The 25,674-nt window shown below is 43.7% G+C and overlaps 1 protein-coding gene across 5 annotated transcripts in view; it reads right to left on the reverse strand.

Annotated features, from left to right (window-relative positions):
* The window catches only part of RB1CC1 (RB1 inducible coiled-coil 1), a 215,843-nt gene that overhangs the window by 134,181 nt on the left and 55,988 nt on the right, over window positions 1-25,674 (reverse strand). For all 5 annotated transcript variants that reach the window (XM_089678426.1, XM_089678422.1, XM_089678425.1 and 2 more), the window contains exons 5-6: window positions 24,808-25,010; window positions 22,770-23,184 (exon numbers count right to left, since the gene is read on the reverse strand). In XM_089678426.1, the coding sequence (XP_089534552.1) occupies window positions 22,770-23,184; window positions 24,808-25,010 (618 nt within the window). The remainder of the gene's footprint in view (window positions 1-22,769; window positions 23,185-24,807; window positions 25,011-25,674) is intronic.

The raw sequence follows: 25,674 nt of genomic DNA on the forward strand, positions 1-25,674 counted from the left end.
AAAACAACAAAACATTTGAAAGTGTGCAATGTATTTAATGCTGAAGGCTGCATATGGAGAACCACATGGAATTGAATATACAAAGAACAGTAAAAGTTGGGACAAAAACATGTGAATAACTTTCATAAGTGAGTCACAAGTGGCAGACTACATATTGACACAGATGGCATACATGCTCACTGTGGGTGGGAATTGGTGAGGCTCACGGTTTGTAGCTGAACCTAAAACTGACCATAGATGGATCACAATTCAGCCGCTTCAGCAGGGACCACCCAAAGTTACATCCATCTATGGCTGTTCCCGTTCATGAGGAGTCAATCCAATGTTTGACTTCTCATGAACTGACTTGGCATTTTTTGCTGGCTGATAGCTAAAGAGAGTGGTAAATTTCAGTGGAGAGTGAAAAAATTTTACTTTTGACAGCTGGTGATTGCTGGTGCTTGTAGTTGTTTTATTTTCTTCTTTGCGTCTTGCTAAGAGCTTTTACTTTTTTAAATCACTTTTTCTGTCACATTTTAAATAGAATTGTATTTCTTCCTTTCCTTGTCTTCCTTCAGTCTGCTAATTAAGGGGAGGGGTTAATTGGTCGCAAGTGATACAGGTACTATATAACTTGCTGTAAGAGCTCACTCTGAACTTGCTCATTCTTGAGCTTGCCTGTGTTTTGCTTGCTGGACCTTTGATAATTGGAGTTAAAAAAACATCTACTAACCTGTGACAACTGATATTTTCTATTAATATTGTAACTGGGATAATGTGTGCTAGCAGGGTTGAAGGTTTTGTGCAGTGCACAGTGTGCTGCATGTATGCAGCAATGGAGCAACAGCTCCAGGATGGATACCGCTACGACAGGTGTGAGCAAGTTGCCCTTCTGGAAACGCGTGTTAGAGATCTGGAGGAGCAAGTTGCAACACTGGCAGAACTGTCAACCTTGAAAGGGGTCTTCTCTCTGAGCAGGTTGCTATTGGGATTGATGTGGAGGGCGGAAGGGCTAATCAGGATTATCAGGTAGGAAGATGAGTTACTGTAGCGAGAGGGAGTGGTAGGAGCTCACAGAAAAGGAAAGGTGGTGGTGTCTGTCTCTGTCAGAAGTGATCTCAGAGTGAGTGTGAAAGAGGACCTAGTTGATGGAGAGTATGATGAGGATGAAGCATTATGGGTGGAGCTGCACATGGGGGTGTGTACTACAAAGGTAATCATTGGAGTTTGTTATAGGCCTCCTAGTGTTAATGAGGAGGTAGAGACTCAGCTCCTTGCACAGATCGAAAGGGCTGCAAGGGCTGGGACAGTGATAATTATGGGGGATTTTAACTACCCAGAAGTTGACTGGAGTAATGGTACTGCAGCAGCAGTTAAAGGGCAAAAGTATTTAAACCTACTACAAGACAATTTTATGGTACAGTTCATAGAGGCCCCAACTAGGAATGATGCTCTGCTGGACCTGGTAATCTCATACCATGCAGAGCTTATTACGAATGTCCATATAATAGAACATCTGGGTAGCAGTGACTGTAACATAATTTCATTTATTTTTAGCTGTAAACAGCATGCACACATGGGAAAAATAAAAATGCTAATTTTCCAAGGCTTCTCTCCAAGACTGGGAGGGAATATTGTCATCAATGAACACAACACAGAAATGGGAGTTCTTCAAAAAGACTGTATGTGAACACACTGTAAAATATATTTCCATGGGCAACAAGTTCAAAAGGCTAAAAATGAAACCTATGTGGCTTACGGCCAAAGTTAAAAAAAGCTATAGATAATAAGAAAAGAGCTTTCATTAAATATAAAAATGAAGGAACACTATCATCATTTAAACATTACAAAGAATATAACAGAATATGCAAAAAAGGAAAAAAAGGCCGTAAAAATTAAAAATGAACGACAGATTGTAAAAGATAGCAGGACCATCCCCCCAAAATTATTCAAATATATTAATAGTAAAAAGATCCGGTCCGAGCATGTAGGCCCTTTACAAATTAATCCAGAGTGGGTAACTGGGGACAAAGAGAAGGCAAATTTATTAAATACCTTCTTCAGCTCTGTGTATACAAAGGGGGAGATCTTGTCAATAACGGGAATGGTATTGACACAGCTCCAGATGATCCATATTTGCTCACAATTGATATGATCCAAAAATATTTAGACAGAATAAAGGTGAATAAAGCACCTGGACTGGATGGCATTCACCAACGGGTCCTTAAAGAATTGAGCTCTGTCATTTCAAAGCCATTGTTTCTAATTTTTAGAGACTCTTTAATGACTGCAGAATACCACTGGATTGGCGTAAGGCTAATGTGGTGCCAATATTTAAAAAGGGGTCAAAATCTTTACCAAGTAATTATAGACCTGTTAGTTTAACTTCTATAGTTGGGAGGATACTGGAGAGTTTAATAAAAGACCACAAACTGTAGATGAGTTCTTGCTGGAAAAAAACATTTTAAGCAACAGACAGCATGGACTCATGAAAGACAGAAGTTATCAAACAAATCTGATTTCTTTTTATGAGAAGGTGAACAAAACCTTGGACAGAGGGGTGACGGTGGACGTGGTATACTTGGATTTTGCAAAAGTGTTTGACACAGTTCCCCACACACAGTTAATGTGTAAGGTAAAGTCTACAGGCTTGGAAAAATCCTGAAGTAAATGGATAGAAAACTGGCTAAAAGATTGCATTCAGAGAGTAGTGGTTAATTCATACTCTGAATGGTCTAGGGTTGTCAGTGGTGTACCCCAAGTGTTGGGACCCTTACTTTTTAATATATTTATAAATGATATAGGGTCTGGGATTATAAATACCATTTCAGTCTTTGCAGATGACACCAGGCTGTGTAGTGGAATAACGTCCTTACAGGATGTCTTCAACTTACAAGCCGACCTCAATGCACTGTTTAATTGGGCAACTATGTGGAAAATGAGGTTTAATATTGATAAATGTAAGGTTATGCACTTGATGGCTAAGAATATGCATGCATCATATATACTAGGGGGGGTACAACTGGGGGAATCAATGGTGGAGAGGGATCTGGGAGTTCTGGTAGATCACAAGCTTAATAATGGCATGCAATGCCAAGCTGCAGTTTCTAAAGCGAGCAAAATCCTCTCTTGTATTAAAAGAGGTATAGACTCCAGAGAGAGAGATATAATTTTACCCCTGTACAAATCATTAGTAACACCTCATATGGAATATGCAGTTAAGTTTTGGGCACCAACTCATAAAAAGAACATTGGGGAACTGGAGAAAGTACATAGAAGGGCAACCAAACTGATAAGAGGCATGGAGGAGCTCAGCTATGAGGAAAGATTAGAGGAACTGAATTTAAAAGGAAATTAAGGGGGGATATGATATAATGTATAAATATATCAGTGGTTCATATAGTGAACTTGGTGTAGAGCTATTCACCCTGAGGTCATCACAGAGGACAAGGGGGCACTCTTTATGTCTGGAGGAAAAGAAATTTAAACTCCAAACATGGAAAGGTTTCTTCACAGTGAGAGCTGTGAAAATGTGGAATAGATTCCCTCAAGAGTTGGTTTTGGCCAGCTCAGTGGATTGCTTTAAAAAAGGCCTGGATTCTTTCTTAGGTATACAGAATATAACTGAAATATAAACTAAAATTTATAGGTAAAGTTGATCCAGGGAATATGCCCGGTTGCCTCTCAGGGGATCAGGAAAGAATTTTCTCTACTGCAGGAGCAAACTGGATCATGTTTTGCTGGGTTTTTTGCCTTCCTCTGGATCAACTATGGGTGTAGGATTATAACTTTTTTTTTTTAAATGGTTGAACCGGCTGGACTTTTGTGTTTTTTGTTTTTTTTTTTCAGCCAGACTAACTTTACTATGTAACTATGAGTTGTTGGAAAATTTTGCATCGACCATCGCTATAACTAATAGCCTGCAGTGCTGATTAGTGTATTCTGATGGCGGGGAGTCAGAATACAAAGAAACAGCAGGGAGGATTTCCATATCCATCTTAAATGTGTGGATGGGAGAATACTGTAGGTTCAGTTTTTTTTTCCATTCAGCCTGCTGGCAGAACAAAAAAAACTGAGCCATGTATGGCCAGCTTTAGGCAAATGGCTAGATAAACAGATTAATTAAATTATAACCAGTATAAACAAACTGTTATAGAAAATATATGTAGGTAGTTAAAATAGTAATGTGATAGAGCACACAATACTCGGGACACAGCAGAGATCTGACAAAACATTAGTTATTCCTTTCCTCTTCATGTTATAGTTGTCATCTTTATAAAGAAAAAAAACAAAAAAACAGCTTTGCTCATTTCCTCTAAGCCGACATATAAACTGCTATTCAAATAGGGGGGGTGCAGCGCTATATAAAATGACAGACACTAATAAAATACAAATGGTAAATAGTGACTTAGTGCAAATAAGATAAAGCCACTAAATGGTGGCTATAAAGTGACAAACAGGTGTAAAAATAATAAAAAGAGTCCAAAGAAGGGGTGCTCTTAAAATCCAAGATGATCTTCAGATGTCCAATGATTGGAACAGCCAGGTGATAAAGATGTAAAGATTGCGCACTCACCAGATACGCAATCTTTGTGCGCATTTGTATATCAAATCACTGGACCATTGGTGTCATCACATTAGGTCTGGTCAGATCTGGTCATGTGGCTCCTGCTGCCTGGCACTCGGATAGATGCGGCTACTCTGTGGATCTGGCTGGTTTACACCAGAGCTCAAATAAACAGAGAAGGCCACATAGTGTAATATCCTTGAGGTACTTTATTAAGTATATAGGCACAGGATAACAGAAGCAACTCATATAAAATTTACTGACCCAGGTGTAAACAAAGATGGCCGCCGGGGCCCCTCGTGGCTGTAGCCTTCTCTGACGCGTTTCGAGCGAAGGCTCGTATTCATAGGGGTGCAGTTAGTGATTGGGACACATATATTTGGTAATATTACTCATAATAGCGCAACAATATTTAGATATAAAAGTAATGACAGTGTCTCATTAAGTAGCTCATTACAAATATGTTTTTAAGCAATAAGATACAACAAGCTGCAAACTCTTACTGTATGTTACCCCATCCATACTTAGCCAATTAGACCCCATTTTCTGTCTGCTGATCCCTGCTTGTGCTGAGCAGACATGCACACAGCCTGCTCTCTATGTTCTGTATGGGGAGGTCAGATGTAAATGGACAGCCTGTTCATTTACATCCAACTGTCATCCGATCTTATACACTAGACAAAAGGAGAACGGATCATCCATCTGTCTTTTTTTAGTGGATTGGATGCATGCAGTTGTAAATGGGCACACATGTCTGTTTACATCCGCCTCCCCATAGAGAACAATGGATGGTCCAATCAGGTCTGCCTGAAAAACAGACGGGTGAATCCTATCGGTCCGCCCATGTGAAAGAGGCCTTATGCAAAAATTATAACAATTAGAAGTGGTTGGGAGATTTGAGCATTGTCTGAGTTAGTCCTCATTCACACCATACGTGCATTTAAACTAATGGAAAAAAAAAAACACAAAGTTTTCACTTGCAAAGACACGAGTTTACATCTGTTTTGATGTGCATTTCAACACTGCTGGCACGTCAGTTTTTTTGCATAGAAATATGTTACATAGATTCTCTGAAAGAGCACACACAAAACAATTGTTCTGCATGTGCCCTTTTCACTCCACAATGCTGATGTCATTTCGTTTTTTTTCCCATGCAGAAAACTATACACAGGTTGCAGATTCCTGCGCAGACAAAATCTGCACATTAAACTAGTGTTGTGGTGTGAACAGTGCACATAGAGAACAACTATTTTCTTTGTGCTCTTGCAGAATGCATGCAGAAAAATTCACGGCTCTGCACATGGTGTGAACTAGGCCATAAAGCGAAACTATACCCATCAATTTCACGGTTTGAAAAGACAGTTACATTCAAGATATTCCATGAATGTTAACTGTCACATTTGCTTGTGTCATCAAATGCCTGGTGTCATAACTGATCACATGTACAGCACCATGGCAAATGCAGATTAAACAGAAGCTAAGATGGCAGCTTCCTTGGATGAAAAGGGTTTAGTTCAGCTTTAACTGGTGACCAAAAGCTGGAAGTGCTTGATATCACATATCATGTTGGAAAATATGCAAAAAAATTTGTAAGTGTTCCCTCATGAATTTCATGTTCTTTCAGATGTGTTGAGCCATATAATTGTGTGTTTCAGGGAGCTACAGAGAACAGTTAACATCTAGACATAATTTAACAGTAATCATTAGAGATGAGCGAATCGAACATGACGAAGTGGAATTCGTTACGAAGATTTGGAAAAATTCTATTCGCGACGAATCCGAAGATTAGCAAATTTCGGATGCACGAATCTAATTTTCCCAAAAATGGCGGTGACATGTGTGGCGACAGGAGAAAATGGACAGAGAAGATGGGGCGGGGATCTCTGGGAAGGCGCGCAGACAAGGCGCGCTGACCCATAATGCATTCATGAGTCATGAATCATGACATGTGATCGCATTAGCCAATCAGCAGCCAGCCAGCACTGTGTAATGCTGGAGCTATAAATCGCGGCCATCTTAGAATTCTCCATTAGCCTCCGGTCATTCAAGAGAGACAGACCTGTCTGTATTAAGGGACAGAGTTAGGGCCACAGAGACTTTAGGGCCACAGAATCGTTACTCAGGGACACAGAATCGTTACTCAGGGACACAGAATCGTTACTCAGGGCCACAGCTATCAAAGAATCGAAAATTTAAAGTGACATACACCCTTTTTTTTTTGGTGGCTGTCGTGCACAGTTGGTGCTGCAGTTTGCCGATTGTGCAAAATAAACTGACTTTCTGCTTCACAACCACTATTGTACGTTCAAAGAGTTAAATCCATTTACACGCCGGCTGGCGGTAATATTTTTTGGGTGATTAGTGCATTCCAGTGACACAAACGTACAGTTTCCAGCCAACGGCAAGCTGCAATTGACCGATTGTGTACAATAAACTGACTTTCTGCTTCACAACCGCTATTGTACGTTCAAAGAGTTAGATCCATTTACACGCCGGGTGGCGGTAATATTTTTTGGGTGATTAGTGCATTCCAGTGACATAAACGTACAGTTTACAGCCAACGGCAAGCTGCAATTGACCGATTGTGCTAAATAAACTGACTTTCTGCTTCACAACCACTATTGTACGTTCAAAGAGTTAAATCCATTTACACGCCGGGTGGCGGTAATATTTTTTGGGTGATTAGTGCATTCCAGTGACCTAAACGTACAGTTTCCAGCCAACGGCAAGCTGCAATTGACCTATTGTGCTAAATAAACTGACTTTCTGCTTCACAACCACTATTGTACGTTCAAAGACTTAGATCCATTTACACGCCGGGTGGCGGTAATATTTTTGGGGGGATTAGTGCATTCCAGTGACATAAACGTACAGTTTCCAGCCAACGGCAAGCTGCAATTGACCGATTGTGCTAAATAAACTGACTTTCTGCTTCACAACCACTATTGTACGTTCAAAGACTTAGATCCATTTACACGCCGGGTGGCGGTAATATTTTTGGTGGGATTAGTGCATTCCAGTGACATAAACGTACAGTTTCCAGCCAACGGCAAGCTGCAATTGACCGATTGTGCTAAATAAACTGACTTTCTGCTTCACAACCACTATTGTACGTTCAAAGAGTTAGATCCATTTACACGCCGGGTGGCGGTAATATTTTTGGTGGGATTAGTGCATTCCAGTGACATAAACGTACAGTTTCCAGCCAACGGCAAGCTGCAATTGACCGATTGTGCTAAATAAACTGACTTTCTGCTTCACAACCACTATTGTACGTTCAAAGAGTTAAATCCATAGACACGCCGGGTGGCGGTAATATTTTTTGGGTGATTAGTGCATTCCAGTGACATAAACGTACAGTTTACAGCCAACGGCAAGCTGCAATTAACCGATTGTGCTAAATAAACTGACTTTCTGCTTCACAACCACTATTGTACGTTCAAAGAGTTAGATCCATTTACACGCCGGGTGGCGGTAATATTTTTTGGGTGATTAGTGCATTCCAGTGACATAAACGTACAGTTTCCAGCCAACGGCAAGCTGCAATTGACCGATTGTGTACAATAAACTGACTTTCTGCTTCACAACCACTATTGTACGTTCAAAGAGTTAAATCCATTTACACGCCGGCTGGCGGTAATATTTTTTGAGTGATTAGTGCATTCCAGTGACCTAAACGTACAGTTTCCAGCCAACGGCAAGCTGCAATTGACCGATTGTGCTAAATAAACTGACTTTCTGCTTCACAACTACTATTGTACGTTCAAAGAGTTAAATCCGTTTTTATTTTTGGGGTACTTATTGAATTAAAGAGTATGTCAGACAACACGCAGAGGAGTGGCAGAGGAGGCAATGTTTCAGGAGCGAGCAGACGTGGCAGCAGAGGAAGGGGTCGAGGCAGCACTAGTCGCAGCCAGAGGCCAGTGCTCCCGGTGTCATCCAGCGGTCGTGTCTCCACCGACAACCCTGCCGTCATCGATTGGTTGACTCGGTCGTCTTCCTCTTCCCAGGTCACCTCTGACACCTACAGCCAACGGTCGGTGGGTACGTCAGACACAACCGTTAGTTGGCATGGCCCGGGAGCAAGCCCACTGAAATCACGTGTCCTCGACCTGCCCCTGTCCTTTGGTGTTCCCTCACCAAGCGAAGTATCGCATGCTGTGGGCTCAGCCCCACTGTAAAGTGAGGAAGAGCTAACAGAGGGCGGTCAGGAACGGGGGGAGACATCCGCCTCTTCAGCAGCCAGGCGAAGAAGTACTGGCGAGGAGAGTGGCTCGGTAGCCGGTCTAGAGACAGGTCTGTCTCCTGACCCACACGCAGCCGAGGGGGCTAGTAGTGACGCGGAGACCCTAATTGATGATGATGAGGCTGATCGCACTTGGCAGCCTCGTCGTCATCAGGCTATTGCTTCCGCATCATCAGGAGAAGAGGGTGCCAGCTTGCCAGCGAGCAAAACAGTTGGTGGGTTGCCCAGGAGGCAGCAGGGTCGCAGCAGTGTCAGTGGAGCCAAACGGCCACGGAGTAGAGCACCAGCTCCACTGCAGCCTACCACCACGGCCAGTAGTGGTGCCGGTGTGCACGGAGGAAGTAGCAGTCAGCCAGTGAGGAGTAGCGGGGGCAAAGTTTCCTACTCGGCGGTGTGGCAATTTTTCGTCAAGCCGCCCGAGGAAGTAAACGTAGCCGTATGTCGACTATGTGGCCAGAAAGTCAAGCGTGGCCAGGGGGCCAATGTTGGGACTACAGCGTTGCGTCAGCATATGCAGCGTCGCCATTCGGTGGCCTGGGAAAACCGTGATAAAGATACGGCGGTTCTGCCTGCCCCAGCCCCCGCTCCATCACCCGCTCCGTTACTTGCTCCGTCACCCAACGTCAATCGCCCTCTATCAGCCAGTCAAGGCTCCAACACCTCTGCTGAGGGGAGTTGTCGCTCGTTGGCATCTTCCGCTCGTTCAGATGCTCCTTCTCCTGCTACTCCTCTTCACGGATTCCGTCAGCAGTCTTTCTTGGAATCCGTTTCCAAGAGACAACAGTTTGCGAGCACGCACCCGACGGTGCAGAAGCTGAACGTCCTCCTGTCCAAGTTGCTGGTGCTGCAGTCCCTCCCTTTCCAAGTGGTGGACTCAGCACCTTTCTGAGAAATGATGGCTTGTGCCGAGCCGCGGTGGAGAGTGCCAAGCCGGCATTTCTTCGCCAAAAAGGCAGTGACAGCCCTGCATTCACATGTAGAAGAGATGGTGGGCCAGTCTTTGAGCATGTCGGTCTCTGCCAAAGTGCACGGCAGCACCGACGTGTGGAGCTGTAACTACGGTCAGGGACAGTACATGTCATTTACGGCCCACTGGGTGAACGTGGTGCCGGCACAGCCGCACCAGCAACTTGGACAGGTCACGCCGCTTTTGCCTCCACGTTTGCACGTCCTTGGTCCAGCAAAGATGTCCGCCTCTACCACCTCTTCTTCCGCCGTGTCCTCAGCCGCCACCCCCGTGCCAAGTCCCATTACCCGACCGGCATATCACATGTGCAGGGCGCAGCGGTATCACGCTGTGCTGCACCTGGTATGCCTTGGCGAACGTAGTCACACAGGGGAGGAACTTCTGAGTGTAATGAACAGAGAAATCGACAGATGGCTGTCTCCGCGCAAACTGAAAATCGGAACCATGTTGACCGACAACGGAAAGAACATGGTGTCTGCTCTGCGTCAAGGAAGGTTGTGCCATGCGCCATGCATGGCTCACGTGTTCAATCTGGTTGTCAAGCGGTTCCTAAAATCCACCATCCCACTGCAAGACATCCTTAAAATGTCACGTAAACTTTGCATGCATTTCAGCCATTCCTACACCGCAAAGCACACCCTCCTTGAGCTGCAGCGGCAGAACGGAATTCCACAGCATCGCCTGATCTGCGACGTTGCAACAAGGTGGAATTCAACCCTACATATGTTAGACCGCCTTTACGAACAGCGAAAGGCCATCACCGATTTCCTGATGTTACAAGCGGATAAAGGTACTCCCCTGTGTAACTTAGATGTCAGCCATTGGCAGCTCATGCGTGACACCTGCCGCTTGCTCAGGCCCTTTGAGGAGGCCACGCTATTCGTGAGTTGGCAGGACTATGGGATGAACGACGTCATTCCTCTGTTGCACGTCCTGGAACAAATGCTGTTAACAATGGCTGGTCAGGGTGCGGTAGACGTGGCGCACAGATCTCAACGCCACATGACCCCTGTGGGGGCAGGACAGGAAGAAGAGGAGGAGGTAGAGGAGGACATTGGTGCTCAGGAATTATTGAGTGAAATGGGTGGTTTTTCCACTCAGCGGACAGGAGTGGAGGAGCAGGAGCATCTGGTAGAGGAGGAGGAGGAGACAGAGGACCCAGACGCACCGTGGCAGTATGCTGTGGAGATGGAGGCAGGGAGTCCCTCGCATTCCTTGGCACAAATGGCCCATAGCATGCTCGGTTGCTTGCGTAGCGACAGCCGAATAATAACCATCAGACAGAGGGATGACTTTTGGCTGTCCACCTTGTTGGACCCTTGCTACCGTTCAAAAATGGTGGCCTTTTTCACACCTGCTGAGAGGGAGGCCAAAATAAAGTACTATAAAAACCACCTATGTAGTCAGTTGGTCTCTGCCTTTCTGCGCCAACGTCCATCCTCAGACACTGTGGGCCCTGTGCGCTCGCGGGAATTGCTTTGTATATCTGTCGCCTTAGGGGCCGCTGTCTGGCGACATAATTTTTTGTCACTGTGTAGACATCTATTTATAGGCCGATGTTTGGCCACAAAAATATATTTAGTAATAACCTAGCCGTTCAGGCCGCTCCCTGAACACCTCGGGAATTGCTTTGTATATCTGTCGCCTTAGAGGCCGCTGGCTGGACAGCTGATGAATTGATTTGTATATATGTACTTATTGTCCGCTGTCCGGACAGCTCATGAATTACTTTTTGGATATAGCCTTCCAAACCACTCTCAGAATAAGTCATGATATTCATGCTGTGTATAGCCTTATAGGCCAATGGTCAATCAAGTCATGATTGTTATAGTGTGTATAGCCTTATAGGCCGCTGTCTTTACAACTTTATAATTCCATGCAGTATATAGCCCTATCGGCCACTTTCTGGCATCCAGTTGCTGTAGCCCCCATCACCACACTGTGCCACGGGCCCCTGTACCGCCTTCTCATACTGCTGCCAGATCCATCCTCTGCCATGTGCGTCTTTGTCGTCTGCTCACGCAGCTGGGTTCCAGTTTTAAACCTAGGCCTGTGTATGGCTTCCGAATACTGCTGCCTCCACCGCCACCCTGCGCCATGTGCCTCTGTCGTCTGCTCACGCTGCTGACGGCTTCCGCTTTTTAACCTAGGCCTGTGTATGGCTTCCGAATACTGCTGCCTCCACCGCCACCCTGCGCCATGTGCCTCTGTCGTCTGCTCACGCTGCTGACGGCTTCCGCTTTTTAAACTAGTCCTGTGTATGTCTTCCGAATACTGCTGCCTCCACCACCACCCTGCGCCATGTGCCACTTTCAGGTCTCCTTACACGGTTGGTGGGTTCCATTTTGTGATAGGGTGCTGTATGGCCTTCCATTGCTGCTGCCTCCACCGCCACCCTGCGCCATGTGCCTCTGTCGTCTGCTCACGCTGCTGACGGCTTCCGCTTTTTAACCGAGGCCTGTGTTTGGCTTCCGAATACTGCTGCATCCACCGCCACCCTGCGCCATGTGTCTCTGTCGTCTGCTCACGCTGCTGACGGCTTCCGCTTTTTAACCTAGGCCTGTGTATGGCTTCCGAATACTGCTGCCTCCACCGCCACCCTGCGCCATGTGCCTCTGTCGTCTGCTCACGCTGCTGACGGCTTCCGCTTTTTAAACTAGTCCTGTGTGTGTCTTCCGAATACTGCTGCCTCCACCGCCACCCTGCGCCATGTGCCACTTTCAGGTCTCCTTACACTGTTGGTGGGTTCCATTTTGTGATATGGTGCTGTATGGCCTTCCATTGCTGCTGCCTCCACCGCCACCCTGCGCCATGTGCCTCTGTCGTCTGCTCACGCTGCTGACGGCTTCCGCTTTTTAACCGAGGCCTGTGTTTGGCTTCCGAATACTGCTGCATCCACCGCCACCCTGCGCCATGTGTCTCTGTCGTCTGCTCACGCTGCTGACGGCTTCCGCTTTTTAACCGAGGCCTGTGTTTGGCTTCTGAATACTGCTGCATCCACCGCCACCCTGCGCCATGTGTCTCTGTCGTCTGCTCACGCTGCTGACGGCTTCCGCTTTTTAACCTAGGCCTGTGTATGGCTTCCGAATACTGCTGCCTCCACCGCCACCCTGCGCCATGTGCCACTTTCAGGTCTCCTTACACTGTTGGTGGGTTCCATTTTGTGATAGGGTGCTGTATGGCCTTCCATTGCTGCTGCCTCCACCGCCACCCTGCGCCATGTGCCTCTGTCGTCTGCTCACGCTGCTGACGACTTCCGCTTTTTAACCGAGGCCTGTGTTTGGCTTCCGAATACTGCTGCATCCACCGCCACCCTGCGCCATGTGTCTCTGTCATCTGCTCACGCTGCTGACGGCTTCCGCTTTTTAACCTAGGCCTGTGTATGGCTTCCGAATACTGCTGCCTCCACCGCCACCCTGCGCCATGTGCCTCTGTCGTCTGCTCACGCTGCTGACGGCTTCCGCTTTTTAACCTAGTCCTGTGTATGTCTTCCGAATACTGCTGCCTCCACCGCCACCCTGCGCCATGTGCCACTTTCAGGTCTCCTTACACTGTTGGTGGGTTCCATTTTGTGATAGGGTGCTGTGTGGCCTTCCATTGCTGCTGCCTCCACCGCCACCCTGCGCCATGTACCTCTGTCGTCTGCTCACGTTGCTGACGGCTTCCGCTTTTTAACCGAGGCCTGTGTTTGGCTTCCTTATACTGCTGCATCCACCGCCACCCTGCGCCATGTGTCTCTGTCATCTGCTCACGCTGCTGACGGCTTCCGCTTTTTAACCAAGGCCTGTGTTTGGCTTCCGAATACTGCTGCATCCACCGCCACCCTGCGCCATGTGTCTCTGTCGTCTGCTCACGCTGCTGACGGCTTCCGCTTTTTAACCTAGGCCTGTGTATGGCTTCCGAATACTGCTGCCTCCACCGCCACCCTGCGCCATGTGCCACTTTCAGGTCTCCTTACACTGTTGGTGGGTTCCATTTTGTGATAGGGTGCTGTATGGCCTTCCATTGCTGCTGCCTCCACCGCCACCCTGCGCCATGTGCCTCTGTCGTCTGCTCACGCTGCTGACGGCTTCCGCTTTTTAACCGAGGCCTGTGTTTGGCTTCCGAATACTGCTGCATCCACCGCCACCCTGCGCCATGTGTCTCTGTCGTCTGCTCACGCTGCTGACGGCTTCCGCTTTTTAACCTAGGCCTGTGTATGGCTTCCGAATACTGCTGCCTCAACCGCCACCCTGCGCCATGTGCCTCTGTCGTCTGCTCACGCTGCTGACGGCTTCCGCTTTTTAAACTAGTCCTGTGTATGTCTTCCGAATACTGCTGCCTCCACCGCCACTCTGCGCCATGTGCCACTTTCAGGTCTCCTTACACTGTTGGTGGGTTCCATTTTGTGATAGGGTGCTGTATGGCCTTCCATTGCTGCTGCCTCCACCGCCACCCTGCGCCATGTGCCTCTGTCGTCTGCTCACGCTGCTGACGGCTTCCGCTTTTTAACCGAGGTCTGTGTTTGGCTTCCGAATACTGCTGCATCCACCGTCACCCTGCGCCATGTGTCTCTGTCGTCTGCTCACGCTGCTGACGGCTTCCGCTTTTTAACCTAGGCCTGTGTATGGCCTTCAATTGAAGCTGCTTCTGCTCCGCCACTCTGCCATTGGACTCTTGATAGTCGTCTCCCCACACTGCTGCTGGGGGGACTTTTTAACATAGGCCTCTGTATGGCCTTCAATTTTAGCTGCTTACGCTCCGCCACTCTGCCATGGGCCCCTGTACCGCCTCCTCATGCTGCTGCCAGGCCCGTAATCTGCCATGGGCCTCCGTACCGACTCCTCATGCTGCTGCCAGGCCCGTAATCTGTCATGGGCCCCTGTACCGCCTCCTCATGCTGCTGCCAGGTCCAGAGTGTGTCATGGGTCCCTGTACGGCCTCCCATTGCTGCTGTCTCCATCGCCACACTCTGCCATGTGCCACTTTCAGGTCTCCTCACACTGCTGGTGGGTTCCATTTTGTCATAGGGTGCTGTATGGCCTCCCATTGCTGCTGCCTCCACCGCCACACTGTGGCTCCACACTCTGGTTTTGGCCCCGTGACTGCCCAAATGAGTGAAGTGTGCGGTGATTCTAAGATCGACGGCACTCATCTGCATGTCATACTGACTGACAGTATTATTTCTCTTCCCCAGCAGACTCCAAGGGCATTTAAATTAAAGGTACAGTGTTCTGCACTAATATAAAGGCTCTCTGAAGTCTAGAAACACCCTTTTTATAAGTTAAATTCGCAGCGAATATATTCGGCACGAAGCGAATTTAATCGGCGAATCAGCCGAACCGAATTTTTGAATAATTCGCTCATCTCTAGTAATCATGCAACTTCTCCAAACTAATCGGTCAACAGAAAGTGAACTTATATTTATTATTGTAACCTTTATGATATGGAGGATGTTAAGATCCCCTGAATCTATTTAATTTCAATCAAAGTGATGAATACTGGTGTCGCTTTATAAGTCTCCACGTGATTAAAATACAGGAAAGCCAAAGCATAAGTAAAAAGGCAAAAAATGTGTGTAAATTTTACCTTTAAGTGAACATAGACAGAGAACAATGATCTGATGCAAGTAGCTACACAGACTGAAAAAAGAACATTCAGTACTAGCCACTAAAATGAATAAATGTACAAAAGTATGCTTGTTACTAAAATCAAAACAATTTGTGATGTGACATAACTGATCTGTTGTGACATCTGCTTTCAGAATATACTGACAGCATGGAGTTCACCAAACACACCTCGGGGCCCCCTTATGGGAAGTGTTACGGACTCTGAACAACATGTGAACTTTTTTTTTTTTAATGTAAACACAATGAGCTTAGCACTGTACACTGTCCAGCCAAGTGCAGCTTTGGAGTTCTGTACTGAGAATACTATAATCAAAAAAAGGACCTTCAGTTTTTCCAACGGTATTAGAAATAATGAAATACAGATACTATATAGGCCTGACTTAAAATGAACCAGTCACATGTGGGCTTAAGTTGGAATCTGAATAATCAGTTTCCACTTGTTATAATTTTGCAGGCTTAGTTATGAAAGATTTATATTTCCCCTCCCCATTTAGACATACTTACTTTGTCTTAGTCTGGCTGGTCAGAGGTCACCTTAGCCTTATCCTTGCTGCTTGTCAACTCCCTGATTTCACACACTGCAGACCCAGTAGATGGCACACAATGTGTGGTCAGGCAGCTCACAATCTAGTAAATTTCAGATTTTAGGTAACCACCGGCAGTCATAGGACAGAACTTCTATCTGGAATCATCTATTTTGAGTATATCAAGGATAGCATAAAATATGACACAAAAATAGAAATAGTGCCACACCAATGCTGAGAGGTCCAGATACAACTTTGTTCCAATAAAAATCAGGGGAACGGTTTAACAGGGTTAGAAAATTATAAGGGCAACTTGATATCAGTACAATATCAAAACAACATTACCTCTTCAGGGTCATAGTTAAAATCAACTACCCAACAGCCAATGGTATTGAATGTATAAAAATTAATGTCAGATAACATTGAATAGATAATCAGCATACAAGATTCTCAGACAAATGTGAGAATCCGAAAAGGAAAGCATACCATTTCAGTTCATCAACTGGGAAAAAACAGTAGTAATTAAAGCTGAACTTCAGCTTTTGGTACACTTTACATTTATTTATTTCAGGTACTTATATAGCGCCGTCAATTTACGCAGCGCTTTACATATATATTGTACATTCACATCAGTCCCTAACCCTCAAGGGACGTACAATCTAAGGTCCCTAACTTACATTCATACATACACATACTAGGGACAATTTAGACAGGATCCAATTCACCTACCAGCATGTCTTTGGAGTTTACATAGTTCGATTGGGCCAAGCTAACCCAAACAAACTGTATCCCTCACTAACGTGTGAGGCCACTGGAAATACTGTATAAAATGTATAAAGCCGAGCATACATACAGCACTGTGTTTGTGAGCCAAGACCTGTGTCAGACCCGGAACACAATACAGTCTGTCTGAGAGGTGCTCAGCTACTCATAGAAAGCAATGTATTCAATCAATGAATACAAAGCTTCCTCTGATTGGTTGAGTTAGAGGTTGACATCATCAGCTCACCTCTCTGACTCAGCCAGAGGAAGCTTTGTGTTCATTGATAGAATATATCACTTTCTATGAGGAGGGGATGGGCGCCGCTCAGACAGACTCTATTGTGTGCCGGGTATGAGAAGGTCTTGGCTTGCACCCAGAACACAGTGCTGTATGCAACGTCAGCTACATACAATTTATATAGCACATGCCACGGCCTCACATGTTAGTGATGGACATAATTTTTTGGGGCCAGCTTGTCCCAAACAAACTATGTAAAGTGTACCAAAAGCTGGACTTCAGCTTTAAAATAATAAAAATGACTAATATTTTTTTTATTTTTGGGGGGGGAACGACGACATTGTAGCAGCATTGCCACATTGTATTTGGTTGTCCTGTTTATTGTTTGGTTGATGGAGCTTTAGTTGGTATGGCTCCTTGTGTAGCATCACAGCTCTCCAGTTTTTTAGTACTTGCAGCCTTTTTATTGGTGGGTTGATGGTTATATTACAGAGTATTATAGGTTTTCCTCTATCTGGACGTGGAGGCTTGACTACTGTCTTCCTTGATATACCATTAGTGGGAAACTCCTACATTGTCCCTTGTACTTCAGTGGTTTAGAACCCTAATGGTTTATGGTTCTGGATGCTCTTTTCCCTCCAGGTAAAACATGTCATAATGTAACTATTGGTCCTAATGTAAAACTGGAATACACATCCCACTAATAAAGGTTTGTACCAAGAATTGAAACGCCTCGAATTATTTGCACATGACTATGCTATTGTATCTCGTTGTGGTTTCATGTATAGGATTTAGGACCAATTATTTATTGTGTTTTTATATGAATGGTGTTTTTTGCATTTTTAACAAATCGTAAAAACACTTTTTGGTTTACTTTGCTTTGTTATTTGGTGCCTTTAAAGTCCCCCTCTTATGCCAATTTCCTCTTGAATATATTTATGGGATGTGGAACCATACTTGACCAGATTGGGCTCTCTTTATGATTATTATTATTATAGTCGAACTAAAATATAACCCAACCATCCACAGCACCAGTGTATCTCTTTTTCAGTCAAGGCACCCTTTAAAATTATGCACATACTCAAGGCACACTGCTGTAAAAAGTAAAAAACTAAACTAAGAGTTTTAGAGAACTCAACAACATCCACACACATGTGGGACACCCAACATTAGAGGTAATTTATTCTTTAATAGCAAATACACTGTTGCACCCTGGTACCGACTAGTAATTCAATGTTTCTCTTCCTCACTCAGCTAATGTGACACCAGTGCTGACAGAGAGGGGCAGGGGAGGGCAAAGGAGGATATGGTGCAGGCACCCAACATCCCTCTTATCAACCGATAACGTAACTGGTTGATAGGATGTCAGCAGCTGGAAGGTTGTAATGGAACAATATGAAGACCTGTGGCTTTGTATAACTAAAAAGGCAGGCTTCATCCACAAGCTGGCTTGTATACAGTTTTCGGGAATTTTTTATGTACTTTGTCAAGGCACACCTGAAGAAATCTGAAGGCACCCTGGTTGAAAAAGGCTCCACTATACAATTCAATTGTACAAATCTTGAACAATTCCCTGAGCAGTTCAGAGATTGTACAATCAGATTGTATAGTGTATGGTTTGAGTTATACACATATTAATCTACCCTGTAAAATAATTGCTAAAAGAATTCATAGAAAAAGTTGCTTACGAGTGACTGTCCATGCAATCGCCAAGGGTCGGATACGACTGAATGGATAGATAGATACACATATTAATGTTAGGATATACCTTATTTAACGCATATTTCAATTTCCGTTAGGTCCATATTTTAATTAGGAAGTATGTTGACCACACTTTGTACTATCCCCCTGACTTTTAATAAAGACGTATCTGGATCTCTTAGCAGTGGTGTGGCACATCAATTTCCATTTTTGTGAAATTATACTAAAAGCCAAGGAAGGGGATCCTCTGGGGTGTAGAAGCTGCCTGCCCAGAAACCAGTATATTCAACATCAATACTTTAAGACAGCAATACCCTTAGAGGTCGAGTGCTATCCACCTTCCTCAAGCAAAAATATGAGACTGCTTTAATAGGAAACCTGACCAGAAGCATTAAAGCCACATCAGAATTTTGTGATGAAATACTAATTTTTCACTCACACCGAAGGGGTGAAATTAAACTATTTTTTTCAGTTTTGGTTACAGAGGGGATGAGTTTGAACCAATGTCAAGTTTTTATTGATATTGGTGTTCTTGTTCAAGAGATTCATTCTCTCTATTTGTCTTACTGACCACTGTCACTTGGACATAGAGTAATGGAAACTCCAAAATGCGTCACTATAAAAGAAATAGAGGAGAATCTTCCAATGGGGGACACTTTTTTCAGGAGACAACTATCAAAGAGGCCAGTTCCCTTACTTTCATCCTAAAGTGAAGGAAAATCTCTTTGATGGCACATGGATGGCAAAATAATTTAACAGTTTTACAATCCCCTACATTATTCAAAGTTAATGCAGAAGTAATCCTTTATAGGCATGGAAGCTGCCATCTTAGCCTCTGTTTGATCTACAACTGCCGTGAGGCTGCACCAGTGATCAGTTATGACACCAGACAATTGATGGCTTGACAATTGAGAGCTAATGTAGGCACACTAATAACATTGACAAAGTAAAACTTTAGTCATAAAATTAAGTCCTGCTAGATCACTTCATGCTGACCCCTTTTTGTCGGTATAGCTATGTAAAACATTAATAAAAAGTGTCTGTACTGTTTAAAATCCAGTGATACACTGTCTCACCCTGATCTGCAAATGCACATGGTCAGTTTCTCTTCATTTTTAGGCACTGCCTATTCTGTAGAAGCCGATCTGCCAACAGCCTCAAAGCAGAATTAAACCCTACTATCTTTTAAAGCCAAGGAAGCTTCTTCTATTTGATCTGCAACTGCCATGGTGCTGCACATGTGATCAGTTATGACACCAGTCATTTGATGGCTTGACAGTTTGGTTCAGGACACAAGCAAATGTGACAGTTACTAATCCCGACATTCCAAGAATGCAACTGTTTTTTGAAACTGTGAAATCAATGGGTTTAGTTCAGCTGTAATATTTACTGCTGTTCAGGGGCTCTGGGATTCAGCAAAATGGCAGCCTCCAGCATGAAGAAACAGGAGCAATGCTGGAGACAATGTACAGGACACACTAATTGTGATAGGATAATTATTAATGTGGAATGTATGCTCCTTGCTAAAGAACATGATTTTTTTATCAAGTTGTTATGGGTAAAGTTCTGCTTTAAGGCATGTCTAGAATTTAGCATTATATCAGTGTTCAGTCCTGCAAGAAAATTTGACTTCTATTTTAACCTTCTCCCAGTTCTTCTGCATGGCCATCCAGTGAAAGCCCAACTTATGGCCCTTTCGCACTGATCAAATTTTGATCAGTTCTTTAGGTAAAAAAAGCTGAAGAAAAACGCATGAAAATGCATCCCTTTAAATCCTTTGGTCAGTTGCATTTCAGTTGCGTTTTTGTCTGCTTTCACACTGCTCCATTACAAAATGGTAGGCACAGGGCACATGGAGAACATTTGTTTTCTTTTGCCCCCTTGCAGAACACGTGCAAAAAAACTCACATCTCTGAACATGTCTCTGCAGTGTGAACAAGGCCTAAATCTTCCACTTTTTTTAACAGAAAAACTGATATGTGTAAAAGGGCCCGAACATGCACCAAACTAGCTCCAAAAATGCAGCAAAGAGGACTTTCAAAAATGAAACTAACCAGTGTGAAAAGATCCATGTGATTTAAAGGGATGCATTATGCATTTTTTAAATTGAGCAGTGTAAAAGCAGCCTGAACCGCAACTGATTGGTGTGAAAAGTTCCATAAGATTTAGGCCTTGTTTACACCATACATGCAGAAAAACTGGTGGAAAAAACATGCAGATTTCACTTTCAGAGAAACACGTTGAAGCTAGGTTCACACTAGCCTGGACTGTGCATTCCGGTTGCGGGAATAGCATCGATTCCAGCACCCGTAGTGAACAGCAATGCACTTGTGAGACGAGTGGGTTTGCCACTTATTCTGAATGCCACCTCCATGTACCTCAGCCTGCAGTGCGATTGCATGTGCGGGAACCGCAGGGAAACTGCATGGTCAGAAAAGATCAAGCAGTTTCCCTGCAGCCGCTTTTTAAAAAAGTGCATGTACCTTTTTTGTACAGTTCATGTGGCACAGCAGCCCATTCAAATGAATGGGCTGCCGTGCTCAAGCAAATGCGGGCCGCACGGTCCGCACTAGTGTAAGCCAAGTGTGAGCCAGACCTAACACCAGTTTTCATGCTCGTTTTATTAACGTTGCAAGTTCCTGCAAAGAAAAAATCTGCATGTAATACTAGTGTTGTAGTATGAAAAAGGCACATAGAAAACAGTTGTTTTATTTGTGCCCTTGTAGAACACATGCAGAAAAAAACTCACATCTCTGCACATGATGTGAACAAGGCTTTAAAAGGGGTGCATATTTTTCACACATTTTTCTTCCACTTTTTTTTTTTTACTGCAAAACCAATCAAAAACTGGTGTGTATGGGCCCATGTGTACAGAGATGAATGCACACACTTTTATGAAGCAAGAAATAAATGACATGATAATACACTATAAACCAGAAAAAAACAACTTATTGTTCAATGTTTATAGCCTGCCTATTCCTCAGTATAAAATACTAGTTTCCAACAGTCCCTAGTTCAGAGGACAGTTTGCCTGGTTTTGAAGCTTTGACCCTTTTATTGGGCTTGGAACACTGGTTCTGGATTTCAGTAATGACTTTATGTCTGATCATAAAACCCCTCTTATCTTCAGGGGTTTCAACACTTCCCCTATCAATCTAAAATGAACATACTGTTTTGCCTTTAAGTAAACTTTAAAGGGATATTAAACCCTCAATTTGTTGTTCTTTCACTATCTGATTTAGTCCCTTGCTTAGTATGCAGATTCTTCATCTGTTAATTTTTGCCTTTGTTACAGTTTAAGCTTCCCAGGTTTCCTGTTTCAGAGTGTCTCCTTTCTCTTGCAGCATCCTAAAAAGTCACCCATGCATGCAGGGACCATAATTGTGTCTGACTACATTTAGTGCATGAATAGAAACACAGTGCTCCATAGTCTGAAACTAATAACAAAACACTAACCTGCTTCCCTACCTTCTCCCCACTATCTTCTCCAAGCTAACAGACTAACTCTAGACTGCACTGCCCACTCTTCAGGCCCCTTTCATATGGACAGGATTCTGATTGACTCTGGTTTGCTCATCAGGATATCTGCCTGCCGATCTCACACGGAGCAGAGCAGAGCGGGAGTATGACAGATCAGTGTCCGCTCCGTTTACACAAGTCACACACAACACACGTCCATTTACATCCACCCTTCTATAGAAGAGGTTGGAGGGTCCAATTGGATCCACCTGAAAAATGGACAACAGGACCCAAACAGGCCTATTGTGTAAAAGGGGCCTAACTCTTTCCTAAGAGCGGAAGTTCTGGGAAACAGCACTGAGAGAGCAGAAGCCAGCTCTCTGAAAGGGATGTAGTAAGAAATGTAATGATTAGTTTACTGGCCAATGTTTTATTGAGAACACTGTGTTAAGCTAAAAAAAATTCTGAGGGTTTAATACAACTCTAGCTAAAGAGGAGCATTTATAGAGCAAAAGAAGACAATATTTACCTAATTAATACACTCATTACAAGTGGTTAAATTATATCAATTCTATCATGTATTGTGTCTGGAGAGCAAAGATACACTAGCGTAACCTGTCCCTGGAAATATTTTAACAGGATGGGAACTATGAAAAGAGTCTTTAAAAGCAAGTAACAAATAAGCAAGAATATGGCATATCATGCACTAATACTTACTCTGCTCATAGAATCAAAACATTTCCTGACCAATGATTCCACATCATTTGGACGATCTTGCACATTTATCCAGTCCAGTAGGGAAACATTAAATGGTGGGCCTTCGTTAGTCAAATGTCCTTCTGAAACCTCTATATCCTGGCCAGAAGAATCCATAGTATCTTGCTCAATACGATTGTCATGTACTTCCTGTGTTATATGTTCCCCAGATGTAGTGAGAGAAGCTAGCAAAGCCATGTTTTTTAGTTTCGTTTCATCATCGCATTGCACTAGTTCAGCAGTCTTCTCATTCTGAAGTTCATCGACATCCCCTCCCGCAGAGGATATCAACCTATCTAGACACATCCTATAGCTGTGTCGTGTTAGGCACTCTAGCAGCGGAATCTTGGCCATGACGGAAACAGCAGTTCCTAGACTAAAGAATGAAAACCCAAACAAAGATTTCACATTTTCAAGAACAGATCCATTCAACAGCAGTTTAAGAAAAGCACAAGAACAATCCACAACATTTTCTATGTGACAAGCAAGGCAGTAAAAGGAATGAATGGTTGGTTTAGCAAAAACCAGTTGGGAGTCAGTGGACTACTACAAGCAAAAAAATTCAGACATGCAGACTCCGTTTACCCAGCATGTAAGAGAAGTCAGGAAAAAATAATACAGTACATCTTTGCAATACATCACATTTCCTGGGTTTTGTCTTTTTAAAAACTCATCAGACTCAAACTCGTCTGCCAGAAATCCAATGTGCTCTTTTCTGTTTGAGTTGACAACACAGTGCCTTTGCTGCATTGAAATCCAAAGCAGGGCTGTCAACCCTGTTCAGTTCTCTTCAGCTGGATTACAGAACATTTCCCCCTTATGTTATGGATATGAGGATGAGAAAAAGAGAAATTGTTCTATGGCAGGCATGGGAGACCCTAGACAGGGCTAATAACACTCCTTAGGCGCACAGAGCAGCAAAGGCAGAGCTCACTGGATTTTTCACAGATGAGCACAGAAAAATATGTGCTGGGCACATTTTTAATAAGACAAAACATAAGGAAATGTGCATGCATTTCAAAACAATTTGTACTACATTTAAAAAACACCACAGTTTGGATGCTTGTAACATGTTCATAATTAGCAGCTAGTGAAACAAATGCTTCTCATGTGATCACATATTTGTCCAGCATTAGGCATCAAATTATGGAATACAACTAACAACACAAGACCCATGCTTCAGAGTGTAAAACCATAAAAACCAATAAAATAAAAATAATGAAAATAAAAATTTAAAAAAAAAACCTAAGCACTATTAAACACGTAAATTACACGTGAACATATTGTGAACAAAAATAAATTTTCACTGTTGCTACCTTAAATTAAAATCTTAAATATCCAAGTTCATTCTAAAATGGGAGCATTTCGCATAACATAAGGAGGAAAAAGAAACAGCCTACGATAGTGTTGGTTTTACTACACTATCAAAGGCTGTTTCTTTTTCTTCCTCATGTTATGTGGTGACACGTGAACCAAACGGAGGCGTAATCTAGTGGTATCTTAACCAGCAGTCTGTGTGTGTATATGCGCAAAGCCATTTTGCCAGTAATGAGAAGGGGATGCAACTTGATCCAGTGAGTTTCTTCCTGGGGGAGAGGGATCTCATGTGCACAAGTGGTGAATTGTGAAAACTACCTGGTGGAAGTGCGACACTAATTTTTGCACAGTTTATGGAGTAATAAGTCACAGCGCTACTTTGGAACTGGAGTAGCATAGAAGATACGCTCCCATTTCAAAATGAAGTTATGGAATAGAAGTATTGAGGAAAATATAGAATTTCTCAGCAAATTCTATCTAAGGAACATCTATTCTACCCTAAATATAACAATGTCTGCATGATAGTGGCAATGATGGGAAATAAACAGGACAAGGATATGTTGGATATGATGCCTTTACAAATAAGCTTGTTTATATTAGAAAAGGATCATGTATTTAAATAAAAGGGAAAATTATACTAATAACTGGCTCAGGAAAAACAAATCAAAAACTTAAGACTTACTTAGTTAATTTAACTTTAATGTCATCTATTGACTGTAGGTATTTTGAATATGCATTCTCAAACTTGAAAAGCAGTTTTTGGTATGAATGTGTACAATCTTCTAGGTTGGCCATTATGGCAGCCCAGCCCTGGTGCTGAAGATGCTCGTCGTGAACTAAACCTTCACAAAATGAACAAAGCTTCTTGGCAACCTCGTACATTTCCTGCACAAAACACAGTAAATATGAAATCAAAAGCTATAGTAATACTTTTCATATCCCGGGGTGTTCAACATTTGTAGAGTAACAGTTTAGCTTAAATTGCATACCAAACATGTATGTTACAAAGCAAGCTATGACATGGATCTCAGCAGGTAGGCAATAGACCACTGATGGTAGGTAAACCAATTCTTGTGATTGTATAGAGCTATGGGCCACAACTTTCATAAAGTTGCACATGGACACAGACTAATTGCATTAAGCAGTTTTATGACTGGCCTGTGTAACCAATGATGAATCTAGTCAAACATCTTAATATAGTGCAAATATGAAATCTAACATAATATAGTGCAAATATGAAATCTAACATAATTAAAGAAGAATTCCAGGTATGAATATTTTATACACAGTTACATTGGTCCAGCTTGGACCAATGTAATTCTGTACATATCATACCCGGCAAATGCCCCTGGAAGCTGGAAATCACTGATGTAGATACTAATACTCCAGTGTTCTCCATTTGCTTCTGGGTCCCCGGCTGAGCGGTGGACCTGTGACGCACTGAACACAGGAGCTTGGCTGCTCAGCGCAGGTACCATCCAGAGAATGCTTTGCATCTTCTAGCATTTTCTGACTGGACAAGTGGAGAGCATGATGTCTCTCCACATCA

The sequence above is a fragment of the Staurois parvus genome, unplaced genomic scaffold, assembly GCF_062004578.1.
Source record: "Staurois parvus isolate SC_StPar_1 unplaced genomic scaffold, SC_StPar_1.0 ptg000205l, whole genome shotgun sequence".
Classification (NCBI taxonomy): Eukaryota; Metazoa; Chordata; class Amphibia; order Anura; family Ranidae; genus Staurois; species Staurois parvus.